The 22,407-nt window shown below is 38.6% G+C and overlaps 1 protein-coding gene across 2 annotated transcripts; it reads right to left on the minus strand.

The window, feature by feature from the left end:
• Positions 1 to 1,918: 1,918 nt before the first annotated feature.
• On the minus strand, positions 1,919 to 18,680 carry LOC128688676 (p53 and DNA damage-regulated protein 1). 2 transcript variants are annotated; one of them, XM_053776638.2, is made up of 3 exons: positions 18,543 to 18,680; positions 2,934 to 3,189; positions 1,919 to 2,470 (listed from the first exon to the last, which is right to left on the minus strand). In XM_053776638.2, exons 2-3 carry the CDS (start codon positions 3,178 to 3,180, stop codon positions 2,307 to 2,309), a joined length of 411 nt encoding a protein of 136 aa, XP_053632613.1. In that variant the 5' UTR covers positions 3,181 to 3,189; positions 18,543 to 18,680; the 3' UTR covers positions 1,919 to 2,306. The 2 variants fall into 2 exon arrangements, with proteins under 2 accessions (XP_053632613.1, XP_053632612.1); XM_053776637.2 differs by lacking the exons at positions 1,919 to 2,470; positions 2,934 to 3,189 and adding an exon at positions 10,682 to 12,339.
• Between the last annotated feature and the right edge of the window lie 3,727 nt (positions 18,681 to 22,407).

A 22,407-nucleotide genomic window follows, 5' to 3' on the forward strand; every position in this document is an offset into this window, starting at 1 on the left:
TCCACAAGGAATTATGCAAACTCCTGCAATGACTGGTTTAAGGGTCTTCACTTTGGTCCTAGTGAGGTCTTTAATGGATGTGCTGGTTGCTGTGGCAGCTCTACTGTTGGCTTGAGTGAGTGCTTGGGAGACTCTCAAGTGTAACTTGGCTGTTGGGAAGGATTATAACCATTCAAAGTGGTGTTAGTGTAAGGACAAATGATGATTTGAAAGGACTTGTTGCTTACAGTCTTGGATAACAAAAAGTTAGGAAAATGTAGCTCGGTCCAGAAACTTGGGGCTGCAAAATTAGTATACAAGCAGGAAAAATCCTATGATGAAGCTTCATTTAGTGTTAGTATCTTGACTGAAATATGAGGATGTCACATTCCTTGATGTCCTCACCCACATTGCAGTGAACACCTTATTATTCCAAGTCTACAGGAAGCTTACACACTTCTGTTTCAGTCAAGATACCAATACTAAACAAAGCATCATTGTTATTTTTTTCCTGAGAGCATACCAAATTTGCAGCACCCAGTTTCTTGAGGAGTGCACATACATTAACCAAATCTTCAAGTTACATTCTCCTAACTTTTTTTTGTCAAAGTCTGAAAGAAATAAACCCACCAAATAGTCATTTGTTCATGAGCTAACATGACCTGGAATTAAAATTACAAGCCTTCCCAGCAGCCAAGTTTCTAAATGTCTCTAAAGCACTCAAAAGCCAACAGTTATAATAGCAACCAGCACATCCATCATGAACCTTACCAAGACCAAATTGGAAACTTTGAACCAGCCATTGCAAGGGTTTACATAATTCCCAGGCAGCCAGGGCAGTGACCCCTGGAAACATCCTTCAGGTATCTTTCAGGCTGTGACAAGGTATGCATCAAGGAAACAACATGAAGCCTCCTTGACATGGTCAGGAGCTCTTTATCTAGGGAACTGGATCTATGCTCCAGTTCCCTGAATTAAGCCTGAATACCTTCCACATCCCCCCCACAGACACTGCATAATTCTATGGGATTAGCACTCCCCCTTGATTATAATAACAACAACATGAAGCCTAAGAACATGTCTGAACAAACATCAATGCATGCAGAAGCAAAAACTTACACAAACCATGTAGGTATAAAACACTGAAATGCCACCAACCATTAGATGAAATTTAATAATGCCTGCTTAGAGAAAAAAAGACAGACAAAAATGACATGACTCAATACAGTGGACCCCCGGTTAACGATATTTTTTCACTCCAGAAGTATGTTCAGGTGCCAGTACTGACCGAATTTGTTCCCATAAGAAATATTGTGAAGTAGATTAGTCCATTTCAGACCCCCAAACATACACGTACAAACGCACTTACATAAATACACTTACATAATTGGTCACATTCGGAGGTAATCGTTATGCGGGGGTCCACTGTATTAGCCCTTAAAATGCCCAAACATAGATCTACATTTGGACAGTTTAAGGGTTAATCTCCATTTTAGACATTTAAATACAATGTTACCTCGAATTTCGAACAGCTTTCAACTCGAACAATTATGTAAGTGTATTTTTGTAAGTGCTTTTGTAAGTGTATTTTTGGGGGTCTGAAACAGACTAATCTAATTTACATTATTCCTTATGGGAACAAATTCATTCGGTAACGGCACTCTCACAGCCTTCTGGAACTAATTTAGGCCAAAATTCGAGGTACCACTGTATTAAAATAAAAGCATCTTTGTTATCCATGTATTATTAGCATGATCATACACCAAACCATAAACACAGTAATGAAAAAAAGGAATTCTAAAGTTTATATTTGAGATTGACCATATTATTATCAGGATTGTAAGATCTAGAAAAGAGATGCACTTTGAAATGAGACCTAAAAGCATGAAAAGATTCCTGAAGCTTAATCCTTTTACTGTCTCCAGTATTGCTCACATAGATCTATGTTTTAAACACATATCCTTTAAATATGCTATGAGTGGTAAATTTTGGCCTAGACATGAAAGAATGAGTCTGTGGCGAGTGTACATGGTATAAAAAAAAAGTTCTGTTTGACACAGTACATGATGGGAAATGTAAACTCCTAGTCTCATGTTTGGTTTAAAATAGCAACTTCTGAGATGTTTTCTAGGGTTTTTATGGTTTCATTGGCTGTTTCTTAGTGTCAGTTGATATGAGTATTTATTGCTGCCAATTTAAAATGGGTAATGGAGGGATGTTAGAGCAAACTTTAAATATCTGGTTTATCAGTTCACAGTGGATGGCTTGATACTCAAATCAACATTTTTATGACAGTTCATGATTTGTAAAGTGTACTGTTCACAACTTCATTGGCCCAGAACCTGTTTCACAGCATTCCATTCTTCAGGAGATAAAGCTTTGAGGTTTGTTCCAACTATTTTTTGCTTGTGTTCTAAATCATTTAGATAGTTGACCTTACTGGAGAGTCCGTTTCGCAGGTTGTTGATTTCAGTGTCTAGCTGCTTTTGCTCTTGAGGGACAAAAAATGGGTCACATTAATTAAATAAGATAATCACAATAAAATATTAGCCCATTAATATAATGAGAACTGAAATAACTCCAAATTTCTATGCAATATATAATGTAGGAATAATTTGCTGTATTTGGTCAATTTTAGTACAGTATATCATTGATACAAGATAACATACAGGAATCCTGTCTTTCAGGGATGGTCTCATTTAGAATCTTGTTTAGACATTTCAAGTGAATGACCAATATAGGTTTAGTATTATTTTGTAAATGATATTATTATTATAATAATTAGAATAACACCGTGTACTGTAATAATGGGGCAGAAAAGCTTTGAGCCCTAACCATGCTTAACAAGTAGACTTAACACTTAATGGGCTACCATACTGAAAATATAAAAAAATATTTCTTTGGAGTTGCAAAGCTGGTATAGAGTGACAATCTTTGAGGAAATATGCACTCACCTTTCTCTATATTCTCTGTTGCAATATTTTTTGGCATCCTCAGAAACATATTACCAACACAGATCCATGTTTTGGTAGAGGGATTTTGGCTAGTTAAGTTGTTTTTTCGTAGCTGCCGCAGTGCCTCCCTATTGGTGTTACGCCGACGGTCAAGAGAGATAATTTCCTGTTGGTCAGAAATGACCTCTTCAGCGGCTTCTTCAACCTCTTGCAAATACTGATGCACCACTTCTTGTGACTTGGGCATAGTGTGGAACTGAAAAATTAATGTAATGTAATGTGGAGATATTTCTTATACTGTACAGTCAGCCCTCCAATTTGCGAGGGTTATAGTCGATAAGTCTACAGCCAGAAAGAAAGAGGTTGGTTGAGGAATCCAGTGAACAAAGAGCTCAATGACCGTTATGGGTTGAACACATTCTTGAGAGATTCTAAGAAAAGTTGCAAAGGTTGGTGAAGGAATTTGGGAAGGTATGTACAAGAAAATTAAGTGAACCTAGGAAAGAACAACAAAAATTTAGATAATGAAAGCTTGGATATCAGATTGGAGGGAGGGAATATGGAGGAAGTAAAGATGTTCAGATATCTGGGAGTGAATTTGTCTGCTAATAAGTCTACGAAGGATGAGGTGAACCATAGAACTGTGGGGGGGGGGGGGGGGAAGGTGGCGGTGATTTGAGGCATCTGTTAAGACAAAACTTTATCCATGGAAGCAAAAGGGGGAAATGTACCATAGAAGAGTGATACCAACAAATGTTATATGAGTGAAGCATGGGTTTTAAACGCTGCAGCAAGGAAGAAGCTGGAGGCAGTGAAGATGCCGTGTTTGAGGGCAACGTAAGTATTATGCAGAGAACTTGAAGCTTGGAGATTCAGCAGTGTGGTTACCAAAAAATATAATTTGGAGGGCTGAAGAGAGGTTGAGGTGGTTTGAGCATTTAGAGATAATGAAACAAAACAGGGTGACTAGGATGGTATATAAATCTGGAGTGGAGGGAAGGAGGGGTATGGGTCATCTGGGAAGTGTAGAGGAAGGGGGTATTGAGTGCTAGGGCCTTGAACATCCAGCAGGCTTGTGTGAGCATGTTCAATTGGGGTGAGTGGAGGCAAGTGGTTTTTATGAAGAAGTGCTGTTGGAGTGTGAGCAAGGTAACATTTCTGAAGGGATTCAGGGGAACTGGTTAGCCAGATTTGGGTCCTGGAGGTGGAAAATGCAATGCCTGTACTTTAAAGGAGGGGTGAAGATGTTGCAGTTCAGAGGGTCATCGTTTGCTAAGACTGTGATTCAATGAATGATGGTGAATGTATTTTCTATTTTCTCTGGTCACTCTACCTTGGTGGGAGGCAGATGGTGTGTTGCAAAATGATAAAATGGGTAATAAAAAACCTTCAGTAAAAGTTTTGAATAATCAAAATCCGAATTTAGAGTATAGGAAACTTAGAAATCTGATTGTACCATTCTGCATTTACTTACAGAAAAAAAGTGAAACTGACAAAACATATATTAAAATACATAAAGGCAACACTCGACACTGACGAAGTACAGATAACACTGATAATCGTATTTAAGAAGATCCTTCACAAATACATTTATGTTGAGAGCACTAACCTGTAGGGGTAATACAGCACCTTGAGAAATGGGATGGGGGGGTAATCAGGTTTGATCCAAGTAAGGAAAGGTCAGGCCTAATATCTTGGATCAAGAGCTTTCACCAGCATCAAGGAACCTCCATCATGGAAATAAATCACATACAGTACTGTAATATGCCTGAGGTTTTTTATTTATTATTATTAAGACATCGGCCGATTCCCACCAGGGGAGGGTGGCCCGAAAAAGAAAAACTTTCATCATCATTCACTCCATCACTGTCTTGCCAGAGGCGTGCTTACACTACAGTTATAAACCTGCAACGTTAACACCCCTCCTTCAGAGTGCAGACACTGTACTTCCCATCTCCAGGACTCAAGTCCGGTCTGCCGGTTTCCCTGAATCCCTTCATAAATGTTACTTTGCTCACACTCCAACAGCACGTCAAGTATTAAAAACCATTTGTCTCCATTCATTCCTTTCAAATACACTCAAATGCTTGCTGGAGGTCCAAGCCCCTCACACACAAAACCACCTTTACCCCGTCCCTCCAACCTTTCTAGGCTGACCCCTACCCTGTCTTTCCTCCACTACAGATTTATACACTCTTGAAGTCATTCCGTTTTGTTGCATCCTCTCTACATGTCCGAACCACCTCATCAACCCCTTCTCAGCCCTCTGGATAATAGTTTTGGTAATCCTGCACCTCCTCCTAATTTCCCAACTACGAATTCTCTGCATTATATTCACACCACACATGCCCTTAGACATGACATCTCCACTGCCTCCAGCCTTCTCCTTGTTGCAATATTCACCACCCATGCTTCACACCCATATAAAAGTGTTGGTATAACTATACTCTCATACATTCCCTCTTTGCTTCCACAGACAAAATTCTTTGTCTCTACAGACTCCTAAGTGCACCACTCACCCTTTTCCCTTCATCAATTCTATGATTCACCTCATTCTTTGTAGACCCAAACCACTCCTAAATATCTGAATACATTCACCTCCTCCACTCTCTCTCCCTCCAATCTGATATCCAATCTTTCGTCACCTAATCTTGTCATCCTCATCACCTTACTCTTTCTTATACTATTCACTTTTAATTTTCTCTTACATACCCTACCAAACTCATCCACCAACCTCTGCAACTTCACTTCAGAATCTCCCAAAATCGCTGTGTCATCAGCAAAGAGCAACTGTGACAACTCCCACTTTGTGTTAGATTCTTTATCTTTTGCTTGAGGTATTATACCCTAACTTAACCCTTAAATGGTCCAAACGTATATATACGTTTTTTCAACATCTGAAAGTATGTAAAAAAATGTAATCTTTTTTTTTGTTTTACATGTGAAAATGTGTAAAAAAACTTTTGTCTACATTTTTTTTGTTATATTTGAAAATATGTAAAAAAAAGTAGATCTACTTTTGTAGCAGTACGAATTTGAACGTCGATCTGTTTGGACCGTTTAAGGGTTAATAATGAACAATTCCTTGTAAAGCTTAGAATATAATTAGTTACTAATATGACTGAGGTTTTAACTGTATAAGTTATGAATAGTAAATTCAATGAACCCCAAACCCAAAAGGGTGATTAAGCACTACATACAATACAGGTCCACATCCCTTTATCTGAAACCCTTAGGGCCAGTATTGTTTCGAATTCCAGAGTTTTTTGAATTTCAGAATGATTCTCAATGCCACCATGTGGCGGTGTGACCCAGCACTGAGATGACTGATGCTCTACACTCCACAAAAAAAACTTCGGTTTTCGGAACTTTTCGAATTTCAGAATTTCGGCCAAAGGGATGTGGACCTGTAATATAAAGAGAAATGCATTTCAAAACAAAGAGATGTAGGTGTAGAACACTTCCATTACCCAGAATCATCAACAGAAGTGGCAAAGACAACATTAGTGGCAACAAAGATGACATTAGTGATCTTAATCAGCATCGCTGTATAGCCCTTGTGGCTTAGCGCTTCTTTTTTATAATAATAATTAATCAGCATCAGAGGCAACTGCACATGGCAAAGTTCATTTGTCACAGTGTAAGGTTACAGCCATAAGCTACAGCAAATTTTTAAAAATGGGGAAATGCCCATTCTATTCAAACTGTGATTCAAGAAAAGGGAGGGGAAACTGATTCATTGAACAAATAGTCTTTCAATTATGCAAGGAACCCTTTAAATGGTTGTTAGTGACAATCTTATTGACAGTGATGGCTCCTATAGGTCCCACTCCATATGATGTTTGTAACTTTAATTAGTCTGTATTCGTATGACATGTTTTCACCTCCATTTAGTCTATATTTGTATAGCATATTTTCATTTCCATATCTATTACTGTAGTTGGTACTTGTTAAAATTAACATCCATCATACATCTATCATTTGCACTGAATCTGTCTAGATCTTCCAGCAGAGCCATTATTGAGTGTTTTTATAAAATCAGATGTGTATTTTCTGCATAATTTTATTACTATTATACTGTATGGCTCTTGTGGGTTTAGTGCTTAGTTTTGATTATAATAATAATATTACTATTATTTTATTACTATTATGACTACTGCACTGTTAGCATGCACCAACTATTGTCTTTAATGCATTTCTGTATATTTGGGAAAATCAACTAAATTTAGTCTTCCAGTGCTGCACACCAAAAGTATAGAGAAGTGTGGCAGCAGTGAAATTCGTCACAGTACCAAAGCTGATAATCTTATAAAAATCAGTCTTACTAAAACTCAACTAGTCAATAGCACTATCATTTTTTTTTTTAGGTAAATCAATAAATTTACATATTTGTTGTAAACATTCATAGAAGAGTGCTAAACCCATAAGGATAATAATGCACCTGGGGGAATAAGAGGCAATCAGGTTCAATTCCTTGCACCAAGAGCCCCTCACCTGCATCAAAGAACCTGCCATGAGAGGAAATGACTTGCAGATTAAGACTGTGTTACATTCATGTGGACCTTTAGCAAAAGCATGGTTAAGAGAAGACTGGTGTTAGGAATATAATACAGTGGACCCCCGCTTTACGTTCACCTCCCAATGCGACCAATTATGTAAGTGTATTCATGTAAGTGCGTTTGTACGTATATGTTTGGGGGTCTGAAATGGACTAATCTAATTCACAATATTCCTTATGGGAACAAATTCGGTCAGTACTGGCACCTGAACATACTTCTGGAATGAAAAAAATATCATAAACCGGGGGTCCACTGTATATTCATGGAGGATCACTAAATCTGAAAGGGTCATGCAGTACCCAGGAAATGAGAGGGTATCAGATTTGACTCAAGGAAGTGGATAGCTCCAATTTCTTGGATCGAAAGTCCTTTGCCAGCATTAAGTAGCTGTTTTAGCATCTCAGCTTGAAGCATGCTGGACACTTCTCACAATACACAATGAGATGTTATGGCTAGCCGAGTTCAGCAGTGTATGATCAACTTTATGATCATCTAAGACACCCTCAGTTGACCTTGGCTGGAGTGTAATGAAATTTGTCCTTGTCTGATATCTAAAGACATTATCCAAAGGTAATGAAATTCAATAGGAGGGCTTCTTTGGCTGAAGACAGTGAAGTGGGAAAGAAATGTCAGAGGCATTCTCACTGAGAAGCATAATAGCATTTTTGGAAACATTTTGCTGAATTTTTCAAGAGCTATTGGTAAAGCACTCTTCCTATTTGGAAAATGCTGGATCCATGGTTAAAGATGGAGGTAACTTTAATCTCCAAAAAAGCATCTTACAGAAATTACATGATCTTTCCTATTTTTTTCCAGTTCTGATGTACTTTCACTGCTGCTTATACACACATCAGGAAATGAAAATCAGTTGCAGCAGTACAAGCAATCATCTCACAGAAATGCAGTTTTTTACCTTTAGGGAGGAATGCAGGTTTGATCCAAGGAAACAGAGGGGCAAAGCCAGCTCTAGCTTTATAGAGCACCATGTTACCAGTACGGTATTATATATAATTATATATTATATATAATTATATAAAATGCTCTGCATACAAGGGGCTTTGGCATGTTGCACTGTAATAACTGTATTCCTTTGTACTTCACTGTATCATGTTCAAATAAATAAATAAAATAAATTTAAAACTGCATGACATACAAATAACAGCCAAGTCTGAAAGTGCTGACTAAGAAGCCACAGCTGCTTACCCAGCTTTACTATTACATATAGTAATTTTCTCTGTTATGGCCGTTTGTATTCAGTTTTTATGACATGTAGCGTGTTTCTTGTATAATTCTGAAAATATGTGATATTGTAACTAAAATAATAAAAAGTCAATAATAGAGTAGATATACAACTTGATAGCAACCCAGTGACATACCCCATAGTCATAGCATCTGCAGCATTACTGCCCTCCCTCCCAGCACTCCCTTGCCATAAGAACTTAACTTTTTTATATATCAATTAGCCTATGGTAAAACTGGTTTCGTTATACATATGTCATTTCGCTTAAAGCAGCAGTTTCCAAGAACCTATCGACGATGTTAAGTGAGGACTTCCTGTACTGTGTTTACGTTTATTTTTCTAAGTGCTTTTTCATTTTTCATCAAACAGTTTATGGCACTTTAATGCAGGCAATTACCAAGAACTTTATTAAGTACTGTACAGTAAACCCTCAATTTAACTAACGGGGGTAGTATGGGATTATTTTGCCGTGATCATAACAAAAATAGTAAATTCTTTAACCAAATCACATTGCTGATTTTGAATCAACTGACCAAGCAGATTTTGTTAAGTGTTTCCAAAGTCTGTTAAACCAAAGTCTGTTAAATCAAGATCTGTTAACTCAAGGTCCATAAACCAGGGTCTGTTAAATCAAGGTCCTTTAAACTAAGTTTAGGATTAGTTTGCCTGAAATTCTTGGCATAATAAGTGGATTTCTTTTGAATGTACAATTATAACTGTATCAAACTGTATTTGTAGCATATTAAGATAGGATAAAATTTTGATCAAATTTTTAACCTAGTGTTAGCAAACCAGGATAACCTAATAAAATCCACGAGTTACTGGGAGACTGTCGGTTGCATTTCCATTGGGATCATTTAATCTTCTCCTTCCAAATGTGACCCACAACAGTCAACTAACACCCAGGTGGACAGAGGCAACAGGTGTAAGGGAAACATGCCCAACGTCTCACCCAAGCAGGGAAGCAATCCCTGGTCCTTTAGTGTGAGATGAGCACACTATCAACCAAGCCAAATGAACTGCAAACCCATTCACTCTTTCATGTATGTTTCCAACGAAATAAAGATTTTAATTTTCCTTTTCAACACATCATAATAGCGTACCTTCGTAGTCTTAGTTTAACAGAAAATTAACTCCTACCATCAGAAAGGCACATGCAGCATGGACATTCCGAATTCACAAATCACACTGATGCAGTCTTCATGAAAGCAATAATGTTAATAAATTATTAAGTGAGGATGGTGGGGTACCGAAATCCTTTCAATATCTGGTCACAAAATACTACCGAGACTGAATATTATTTTTATTTTCAAATCTAAAAGAACATAAATTATATACACAGCATATAGTATATGACACATTTACCTATTCATGACAATATTAAAAATTAAGAAGTAAACCTATATGGTTCACACTGTATTCATGCCAATGCAATAATGTATTTATTAAAAGAAAAGTAGGAAAGTTCAAATAATAATAAAAATAATAATAAAAAATAATAATAGGAGAAAGACTAAGCCCATAAGGATTTAGTAATTAAGTCTGATCTAAGAAGAGGGTTGCTACAATTCCTTGAATCAAGAGCCCTTTACTGACAGCAAAGCACTCTTCCTAAGCACAGAAAATATTTATTGAATAAATTATCTATAAAAATATAAAAACAGCAAATTATACAGTACATGCTTACCAACTTAAGCCAATAAGTTACCAATATATCTTACTAGAGAATTTTTTTTTTTTGTGAGCAAATTGGTTACTTGCAGTCCTACACCAAGGAACAAAAAAATGTCAGTAACTTAATGCACTGGAAAGGTTTCATGTTACTCTGTTGAGAGGGGCCCTGATTATATTACATTTATTGAGTGGATTAAAACCATAAGCTTCACAATGTTGCACTACAGAAGGGAAAGGGAAGAGGTGGGTCCTGACCATGATAAGACTTTTATCATGACTGGAGGTGGGATCTGACCATGACAGATTTGCTATCATGACTGGAGGTGGGATTTAACCATAATGGATTTGCTATCATGACTGGAGGTGGAACATGACTATGATAGATTTGCTATCATGACTGGAGGCAGAGCTTGTCCAAGACAGACAGGCTCTACTATCATAAAGAGGGACATTCATATCATGAGAGTAGGCAACTTTGTGCAATCACCAGATAGTATGTGATTTTGAGAGATGCATTCTTCTGAAGTCTGCATTTAAAATTGTGACTTCCGCTCTACTCTTGTAACATATTTTTAATGCAGTACTTCCTTTCTACAATGTCTGTGACTATAGCAATGTACATTTTCCAAATAGTTATATGAAATGGACAAGTGTTGAGTGGAGCAAAAGCCTGGGAGACCAAGCACTGCACAAGGAAGTCTGCCCTCAGGCTGGGTGGGACTGGACCTGAGCAGGAAAATGCACAAAACAGGAGAGGGGTAAATCACAGACCCTGAAAACTGATCACACATACGATGCAGAGGTGATCTCAAAAATCGGGTTCGTTTAACATTCTTCTTATGTCTATTTCTTTTTGTATGTCTTTTGATTTTTGCTTTTTGGCTTCTCTTTTGCTAAGAGTACTTTGCCGTTCAATTCGTTCGCCTGGTTTACAAACTCTTTTAACAGCAGCCACATCAGCTGGACCAAAGTGAGTCACTCTTGCAACATCCTTGATACTACTACCAAGACCTTCTCTATCTCTTTTTAGAACAGTCTTAACAGGAAACTTCATACCAGACGTCTGAGGACCAAGGCCTTTTTCTGTATCCCAGCCTTGATGAACAAGAAGCTGATAGCCTTTATTGCTGGGAGGAATACCATATATAGTTTTATTTGCCCCTGTCCCCAGGTTGAACTGGTGAACAATGGAAGTCTCATGCTGGAGAGGTGAACTCTCCTTTATTGTTCTTTGGCAAATATCACAAAAAAACTCTTCAATTTGAGGTTTCCTCTTTGGACTGAAAGTTCCCATTTCTTTACCTAACAAGGAATTATTGTCCATTTTTTTACTATTTTTTATCAACACGTTAACAATATTAGTATGCCCTTTCATTGTTGCTAAATATATGGCAGTGTTACCTTTCCTATCCCTTACTCCCATTCTTGCTTTGTTATCAAGTAATACTTGCACTGTATCCTTAGCACCAGCACATGCAGCAACCATTAAGAGTGACCATCCATACTCATCTTTGGCATTAACATTAAAACCATTAGTCAACATTTCTCTTAAATTAATTGCATCATTATTCTGGGCAAATTTCATTGCTTTATTTATAGACTGAGCACTTTCTCTTTTTTTACCAACTGCTTTATGTTCTGCAACATCTACAATATCATTACAAACATCTCCAACTGAGGTAAAATCTCTCTCACTGTTTTTTGTTTCTGACCATTCTTCATCAGTGCTATTTTCGGGCATGGAACTTTCGTCCATTAATTTCTCGTAAAATTTCTTGGCAGCATCTCCGTCAAAAGATGTGCAAATTTTCTCCCTACTTTTATCATTTTGCTCTTGTGGTGCTTCTGGCTGTGCTTGTACAAACACTTTCCACCTGAAGTGGGCAGTAGCCAGAGCCTTCCAGTTTGGATGAAGCTCATCTTTGTTATCCATCTGAAACATTGAAATGAATTAGCCAGCAAAGACTTTAGTCTCGTTGTAGTCAACAAGATTTTTTAGCACCAATAAATAAAGAAAAGAAATATATACCTATACTTTAGTACAACCCATTGAAGCGTTTGGTAGAGTCCTGACTTTCTTGCAAAAAAATCCTTAATTTTTCATATATCTCAAGTAAAAGTATACTATACTTTTTGAGGAACTCTAAGAGAGGTCAAATACTATAGTATACTGAAACCAAAAATAGCTCCAAAACTTCACCATCTGTGACAAAATCAGAAAAAAGTTAGCCCAAACACTAGATAAATACAAGAATAAAAGAACACCGCAGTAGACCCACTAACTTGCGCTAGGCAGTTCCTATTTACACTCAATAATTATGTAAGAAAATACAAACAATGAAGTAGGTTTGCTGGTCCATGGTAAGCAGGTCTTACTCACACTTAACAATTACATAAGAATGGAGGTGTATGGCAGTAACCCCGGGGTCCAGTCTAAGCAATTCCTACTTGCATCAAACACGTTTGTTTGGTAGAGATTAGTAAAGAACTGCAAATTTATTAATTACATTGTTGGCACAGTCATCGACATCTAGTATGTGTCAGAGGATGGTAGGCAAGGGAGGATGGAAGGATGGCTAGCCATAGGAAGAGAATTAGGGAATGTCTTGCTTACTGTGCTCACCCTCTCTCTCCATGCAATTACCTTCAGCATTCTTTCCCACACCATAATAGTTAACTGAATAGTAATATTTGCTTACATTATCTTATGCAACCATGATCTATATTTCTTCTTTCTTTCAACACACCAGCCGTATCCCACCGAGGCGGGGTGGCCCAAAAGGAAAAACAAAGGTTTCTCCTTTCACATTTAGTAATATATACAGGAGAAGGGGTTACTAGCCCCTTGCTCCTGGCATTTTAGTCGCCTCTTACAACACGCATAGCTTACGGAGGAAGAATTCTGTTCCACTTCCCCATGGAGATAAGAGGAAATAAACAAGAACAAGAGCTAGTAAGAAAATAGAAGAAAACCCAAAGGGGTGTGTATACATATGCTTGTACATGTATGTGTAGTGTGACCTAAGTGTAAGCAGAAGTAGCAAGACGTACCTGAAACCTTGCATGTTTATGAGACAGAAAAAACACCAGCCAACCTACCATCGTGTAAAACAATTACAGGCTTACGTTTTACACTCACTTGGCAGGACGGTAGTACCTCCCTGGGCGGTTGCTGTCTACCAACCTACTACCTAGTGATCTATATTTAATATTAATAAACTAGAAGAGAGAGAAAATATTGGTTCATCTTAAGAATGGGAACAGTGGCCAATCTGGCAATTCTGCAATGATCCACTGTTGTACTGTAAACAAACCAAGTAAAGAGAGCAATGCAAATGAAACTATTGGATAATATCCTAATTTTCCTCACATTTTAACTAATGATGCAGAGGATATGAAATCACTGTGCTGACATCTGATGCAGTCAGTGTCCACTACACAAGATGTACAGTAAACTTCCACCTACTGTGCTCCCACGTACTGCATTTTCATCACTTTGCTATTCATATTTCATGACCTACCTTCTGCTTTTGTTCTAAATCCCACCATCTTTTGTGCCATGTAAAAGTGGGATATTTCCTCTCCCGTGTGCCTCACATATCCATTATTTTTGCTAGACCTAGCTCCATCCTGTGGTGTTTACACCAACTCTCACCTCCCACCTACACTGCTACCACTTGGACATGTACCATACCAACACCCTCTCCTGTCTCCTGTGTTGTCAATCTATTGTTGATATTTCATTACCCTGTCTTGTATCTTAATATGAATCATGGTAAAAACAAACAATGGTGATCACAAAGATGCCAAGAAGCTTAAGTGTAAAACTATGCCTTTATTAAAGAAAATTGGTAATTAACATGTTCAGAAGTGGTGCGCATGTGATGGAGGCAGCCTGTGCCTTTGGTGTGTGAGAAATAATTTATTTAATTTGAAATAATAAGAACAAGATAAGAGCTTGTGTGATGAGTAATCCAGAGCATGACATGCTCAAAAAAATGGGAAGGTCACTACAGCTAAATAAAGCTGAAAAATACTGCAGTACCCCATCCCTACCCTTCATCCCCCCACCCCACACAAAACCTGCTCACCCCAACTGCTCTAACCCCTCCTTTATATCCTCCATACAATTGCAATGAGAACATTCGAACAATAAGGCACCTCTACAAGCAGAGATGTAGTTGCAAGATTTTTGACTGACACACATCAAACTGACTTACAATTACATTATTATCATTGTTTTTTACAATCTTTCAACCTATAAAATATTTGGTTGGCTTTATTGAGGGACTAATGAGCATAACCCCATTTTTTCCATATGTTCTTCAGTTTAGTTTACAAGCATTTTTGATTGCACGCTGTTCTCAGGAACATAATTACCGTGTTATCTAACAGTCAGCCATATATAATTTTTGTATGTACAGTACTGCATATATTTTTTTATCATATTGGCATATTGCCAATACATACACAGTATATAACATGTAAAAAATGTGGCAAAAATATACAGCTAAAAATATTGAAGAAAAGAATAGCATTAAGAGCAAAGGAATGCCAACACTGGAGACAATATATATGTGTTAACTTAGGTTAATGTACAGTCAAACACTGAAAAAAAGGTTTCTGAAGCCTTAAACCATGCAGACACAATGGCATTAGGCATGTACAGTGGTACCTTGGGATACGAACAGCTTAAAACTTGAACAATTATGTAAGTGTATTTATGCAAGTGCTTTTGTAAGTGTATTTTTTGGGGTCTGAAACGGATTAATCTAATTTACATTATTCCTTATGGGAATAAATTCATTCGGTATCGGCACTCAAACAGCCTTCTGGAATGAATTAAGTTTGTATCCTGAGGTACCACTGTATTGTATAACAACAGAGACAGGATGAACTGCAATAAAGAATAGCAAAAATATATATTTTGCTATATACAACCATGAGAGTCAGTGGCCAGGTATGGGCTATTTGTGAGTGTTCCAGCTATAACATTATGACTTATTCTCTAAGCAGAAAGATATACAATAGAGCATAGTGTTGTATTGCAAGAAGTCATTAACCGAAGTTTGTCATATTCGAGTTACAGTACTGAATTTTGTTTGAGTTCCAGTATGTACCTATGAAGACTTTGGAATTTAAACAGTGTATTGTCAATAAGCATAAAATATACCTAGGTATGATGAACTACTGCTGATGCTAATGAAGGGTCCTTGATCAAAGGAATTACTGCCACCCTCTTTGGATAAAACCTAACTACCACTAAGGCACAGATCCAGGAAGGGAGGGGGAGGAAGTGGTAACCTTGCATGTACAGAGGGGGAAGGGGGGTGAACCAACTGTGTACTCTCTACTAGTGATGGTGCTCTACTCATGTCAGAAACAAATATCTTTTTGATATCCTTCTTGTTTGATTGAATACTTAAAGAAATTCTGTGTTAATTAAAGGACAAAAAATGTGGAATACCTTGCCAGATGAACTGAAAAATTGCAAATATACTTACTAAATTCGAAATCAAGCTTAAATACTTGTCTAAATACTGAACTGAAGTGCTATAATGTCATAATTTTTAACTGATACCTTATCATAAATTCGTAAAATATTAAATATTCCCCAATCGGATAATTACAACTGTAAGTGAATACCTTGTAAATTACATCGTAACTACTTTTTTAACTTCCAGTCAATGCCTTGTATTATGCATAACTATGTAATATTTTAGTGTTAGGAAAGTCTTAAGTGTGCCAAGACAAGTGCACACACTAAGGGTCTTTTGACTGATTGTACAGTAAACCCTTTAAATAATGGACTTGAGTCAATGGATTTTTAAAATAACAGGCAAAATCCACTTGGTAAACTGTACTTTTCATTCCTTCATTATTTATGTTTATGGTAATATAAATGTACAATGAGGGAATAGTACTGTAATAAGGAACGTATACAGTAGAGTATTTAAGTGCTTTTTGCAATTTTTTTTAACATCCAATTTAACACTCAGACAATTTACCCCATCATTAATCTGTTATAGCAAGGGTTTACTGTTGTTGAATGAATTGCAATAACAATAATAATAATAATAATAGTACAGCCTCTCTTCACTTAGTAGCATACTTACTTATCAACAAATTGGACTTATGATGGGCTCTCTGACCAGCATGCATACCTAAATAATGTAATTTAGAGCTGATTTCCTCTATTCTGCTTATTACAATATACAGTACACAGCTGTATAAACATTTAAAAATACATATACCTGAAATGTTATAAATAATTTCCCAAAATAACAGATTTCTAAGAAATATTCATACTTTTGTGTCTACAGGCTGTGTGTACTGTAAAATATAAATCAACGTCTGAGTTCTGCTGAGTAGTAGTCGTGAACAAGGGCGACTCCAGAATTTTATAATGTTAGGGGCTTAGCAGTAGCAATCTGGTTGGAAAGTGGAGCTAGGGGACCTGTCTTAGAGCATTATTATTATTATTATTATTATTATTATGTTTATTTGCCCTGGCTTTTGGGGGGGCGCAACTTTTTTGTAGGGGAAGCTTCACCCCTCATTGACAATGCCCTTGGTCATAAACCTTAACCAACAAATGCATTAGAGTCACTTACACAATGTTAGGTAACTTTATTATGGAAATATTTTGCCCAACAGGACTTGATAAATCTATTGAACTTATAAGCCCATAGTGTACTATTATAACCACAGGGAAGAGCTAAACCCATAAGGGGTTATACAGTACATGGAGAAGGAGAAGCAATCAGGTTTGGTCTAAGAAAGGGGAGGACAGATCCACTTCCTCAGATCAAGAGCCCTTCACCAGCATCTGGACACCTCCTGAGCCTGGCAGATGAAATGTTTCCATAATAAACTCTCATAACATCAGAGCTTTAATGGAAATAAGTCGACTTTATGGGATTATCGTAGGTTACATTCTACATGTACATAAAAGGTATATAATACTGAAAGGAAGAAAAATTAGACGCGTACAACATCTGGGTATCTTTATTTGTAGACGTTTCACCATTCAGTGGCTTTATCAATATAATACACGGACATAATGTAAAGAATGTAGAACTATGTATAAAATATGTCCTTGTATACCTGGAGAGAGTTCTGGGGGTCAATGCCTCCGTGGCCTGGTCTGTGACCAACCTCATGGTGGATCAGGGCCTGATCAACCAGGCTGTTACTGCTGGCCACATGCAATCCAATGTATGAACCACAGCCTGGGTGGTCAGGTACTGACTTTAGGTGCTTGTCCAGTGCCTGCTTGAAGACAGCCAAGAGTCTATTGGTAATCCCCCTTATGTATGCTGGGAGGCAGTTGAACAGTCTTGGGCCCCTGACACTTATTGTGTTGTCTCTTATCGTGCTAGTGGCACCCCTGCTTTTCATTGGGGGGGATATTGCACCACCTGCTGAGTCTTTTGCTTTCGTAGGGAGTGATTTTCGTGTGCAAGTTTGGTACTAGTCCCTCTAGGAGTTTCCAGGTGTATATAATCATTTATCTTTCCCTCCTGCATTCTAGGGAGTACAGGTTTAGAAACTTCAAACGTTCCCAGTAACTGAGGTGGTTTATTGCTGTTATGCGCGCCGTGAAACTTCTCTGTACATTTTCTAGGTCAGCAATTTCACCTGCCTTGAAAGGTGCTGTTAGTATACAGCAATATTCCAGCCTAGATAGAACAAGCGACCTGAAGAGTATTGTACTGTATTGATCAAGTCAATAGACAGCAAAACGTCTACAAATAAGATACCTAGATGTGTCTAATTCTTCATATTCTACACAAATTACTATATTAGAGCATTTGTAGGAATTTCCAATTATGTATGAGGTCTAATTATTATTATAATCATGGAGGAGCGCTAAATCCTTAGGGATTATACAGAGCCGGTGAAGGGGGGGGGGGAATTGAAGGCATTCAGGCTCAACTCAGGGAACTGAAGCACAGATCCAGTTCCCTAGATCAAGAACCCCTCACTAGTGTCCAGGAACCCCCCTTGAGGGGTATGAGGTCTAAGTAAGAACTAACTTTTTATATTTTCCAAGTAGACTGAACGGTAAAAATTTTTGGAGAAAACTTATATGTACACAAATAAAGCTAATTATTAGCTCGCATATTTGATTACCTTTTTGGTGCCAGTAACTATTTCTGCTCACAGATTCTTCTTTTTTTTCCAGACTATTTCTCTCAAAAATTGACAAATTTCACATGAAGCAGAACCTTCGTTGTTGTTGTTGTTGTTAGTATTAAGGGTCATGACTCAATAAGGAGCCGACGACATATTACCGCCCAGGAAAGGTTTTGCTGTTGCTCTATCAAAGACGTCAATATGAAACGTAGCCCCACATCTCTAACTTACACAATGGGCGTCTATACCATCCCCTGTGGATACTGTCCCGAGAAATATGTAGGGAAAACAGGCAGAGATATTTAGGTCCAAAGGAAATAAGTCACTTTGACTTTCTTGGGTTATCCTAGGTTCTCTACACATATGCTGCTATGTTTACCTGGAGAAGGTTTCGGGGATCAATGTATGATAGTCTATGTAACTGTATTTGTGTATACCTGAATAAACTTACTAACCCTAACGAACATCAAAATGCCTGTAACAGAAATGACTTAAGGTACGCATGTCCACCACAGGGACTCCACAGTACATTTGATGAATTGGGATGAGGCACGACTCGTCCTCACCGAACAAGTCCTTAGACACCGACGATGTCTGGAAGCCTCGCTAATCATCGTACCGATACCACAGAACGTAATACTGGAGACTACAAAACTTCTAAAACATTAGCATACATGACATTCAACCAGGTTCAACCAGGCAAAGAACCACCTTCCCAACAACACAAGAGTCACATGATACAATTGTCTACCCGTCCTCATCCCAATATGGCATTCTTCAGGTCGAGGACTGTCTAACTTGTTTCACTTACACCTCACTCTGCCTATATATGCTGTCTTTTTAACCTCTGTGTGTAATGAGCGCAGCTGATATGCTCCACTTAATGAAAGAGGGAGCTGTTAAGTACACCTGCACCAAACCTCACTAAATTCCTTTTGAAAACGCACTATCTTACCTCGTGACGAATCTGAACTGCTCCAACCTCAGAATGCAACTATTTCACATGTCCAAGAGAGACTTCAAAAGACTCAAGAGTGGCTCCATCACCAGCGAAGTGTAGCCAAACACACAACACACTTCCGCAACACACAGCGTTGTGCAAGAAAGGTATAAAATACCGACAATATGAAAGTTAAGACACATGTGCAACATCTGGATATCTTTATTGTAGACGTTTCGCCATCCAGTGGCTTTATCAGTACAAATTCTAGGGCATAATTGGAAGATAGTAGAACTACATACATCATGGAATCTGGTTCAGAGGACATCTACAAGACCTTCTTCACGGCTTCTACAACTAACCCATCTCTTTGGGAAGGACCTACTTCCACTGGGGAATCCCGCCTACCAGTGACTATGCCCTCGTCTGCTGCACGTCCTTATCCACTGACGCCTATATAACCTCCAGTCTTCTTGCCTTTGCTCCAGATTCTCCTCCACCACGATGCTGTGAACACTGACTCCAAGGCTGAGGGACTGATTACCTCATCTTTTTGTATATAGTTCTACTATCTTCCAATTATGTCCTAGAATTTGTATTGATAAAGCCACTGGATGGCGAAACGTCTACAATAAACATATCCAGATGTTGCACATGTGTCTTAACTTTCAACACACAACGTGAACCTCCCGACATCTGACGTCCAAACCAGCTCTTCACCTCAGCCTGAAGCGTATCAGCCAGCGAGCACTGTCTATAGTGTGCTCTCTCCTCTATGCCCTCAACATGCCCTCTCTACACTGCCTCGCAGTGCCACGCAGCCCTGGCTCGTTCATCTACAACTCAAGACCTTCCTCTCACCGACTATTCTTCGTCTGTCCCCTCTCACCCACCGGAGTCCCAACAGAAGAGCCTGCTATGTGTGTTCTCAATGTCTGTCCCACGATCTACTTAGCTGCTGGGTTGAGCCCTGGCTCTATTTCTACAACTAAGAACACTCCTCTCCAGCGCTATTCTTCGCCTGTCCCGTCTTCCCCACTCATCCCATTGGGATCTTACCTGAACTTGTTGTTGTTCTGTGTGTTAGAAGTGATCAAGGTCCCAGGACCTAAACGTTTTCTAATAATATGTAGTAGTTATTGCTTACGTGTTTTTCTAAATCATCTTTATTGTTGAAACGTTTCGCCTACACAGTAGGCTTCTTCAGTCAAATACAGAGGTAGCAGGTGTAGTAGTGAAATAGGGATAATGTAATCAGTCCATCAACATCGGTGAAAAAGTATTTGAGATGGTCAGTCCCTGAGCCTGGAGAGGAGTTCGGCTCCACGGTCTGGAGCGAAATGAAGCTGCAGCAGGAGAATGGAACCTTTAATACTGTTGAAGGCGAGGTGGAAGATCTCAAAGATGTTGCAGGTGACGGGATTCACTAGAAGTAAGAAGGCAGGTGTCTGGAATCCAACCCTTCTCACTTGTAATTAGTAGATATGTGATGAAATATGAAGTTCTCTGTACCAAGGCACTGTTATGCTGCAGTGTCTGACAGTATATGTTGATAATAGTACAAAATACCGACAAGTTGATGATTAAGAGACATGTGCAACAGTTGGATATCTTTACTGTTGAAACGTTTTAACAATACCAAACGGGAAGAAGAAGGCAGCAGCAGGAGCAGCAGTAACAATAGTAGCAGCAACACCAAGAACAGCAGCAGCAGTAAAAGCAACAGCAACAGCAGCCTTGGCTATCCTCCCGATTTCAGGAACTCTGTCTCTTCTCTTGCTAAACGGATTTTCTTCTACCTCAAGCTCACTTCTGTTATATCTCCCGTTCTTTGATCTCGCGACATTTCCACCAATCAAAATTTTAACAATATCCTCTGTTCTCTAGATATTCAATTTGCTTTTCATCAAATTAATAACCTACGTAAGAATATAATTCGTACTTCTATCACTGATGCTTCCGAAACGTTTCACCTACACAGTAGGCTTCTTCAGTCGAGTACAGAAGAGTGAGCAGAAACAGTAGAGATGTAAAGACGCTGTCATCAGTCCATCACCCTTGAAGAAGTACTTTTGATGTGGTCAGTCCCTCCTAAGCCTGGAGAAGAATTTTGCTTCATAGTGTGGAACACTGCTCAAGACCATTTTAGTATTCACTTTTCTTGTCCTCTCCTATACTATGATGAAACCGGCCTCTCCGTTTCTGACAGCTTTAAAGAGCACAAAAGAAGTGTTCACCTTGCAGAAACCAACGATGCTCTTTTCTTTCATGTAAAGAGATCTCAGCCATTCCATTAACTGAGTCTTTGCTAGCCTTCCAAGACGCTTTCTTGTCGAATCAGCCCTGGCAGTTTCTGTAGATGCTTGCCTTTCCCAATACCCTGTTAAATGCCCTAATCTTCAGAACACGTGTGGCTTAACCTGACTTTTGCTTCCTCCTCTCCTTTCCGCTTGGCTTTTTTTTTTTTGTATTCCCTCTGTTTTTCCTGTCTTCTCACTTTCCTCCTCTTCTATGGGGTGCACAATAAACTAGCCACTTCGGTGGCAAAATCTAATCTAAATCTCCTCTTTCTTGTTACCCTTTCTTTCCTAGCTTGGGATAGTAGTCCTACTGCCACAGTCTGCCGTAGGAGGCGCGGGGCCCAACTGGGAGCAATCGGTCCAATCGGCTCAAGGCTGGTCCTGCCTACTGCAGTTCTCCGCCGCTTAGGGGACAAGTGTTTATGTTGAGATACTTTAATCTCCCCCTCCCTTGAGTCTATTATATAAATTGTTTAGAAGACCTACAAGTTGATATTCCATGTATCAAGATCTTAGGATCTTGATACAGAGAATTCCTTTATGCTTGCCTAACCTGTAAGTATGACCTACTTCCACTAGTGGATTTTTCCACTGGTGGCAACGCCTCCGTCTGCTACGTCCC

Source organism: Cherax quadricarinatus, chromosome 13, assembly GCF_038502225.1.
Source record: "Cherax quadricarinatus isolate ZL_2023a chromosome 13, ASM3850222v1, whole genome shotgun sequence".
Classification (NCBI taxonomy): Eukaryota; Metazoa; Arthropoda; class Malacostraca; order Decapoda; family Parastacidae; genus Cherax; species Cherax quadricarinatus.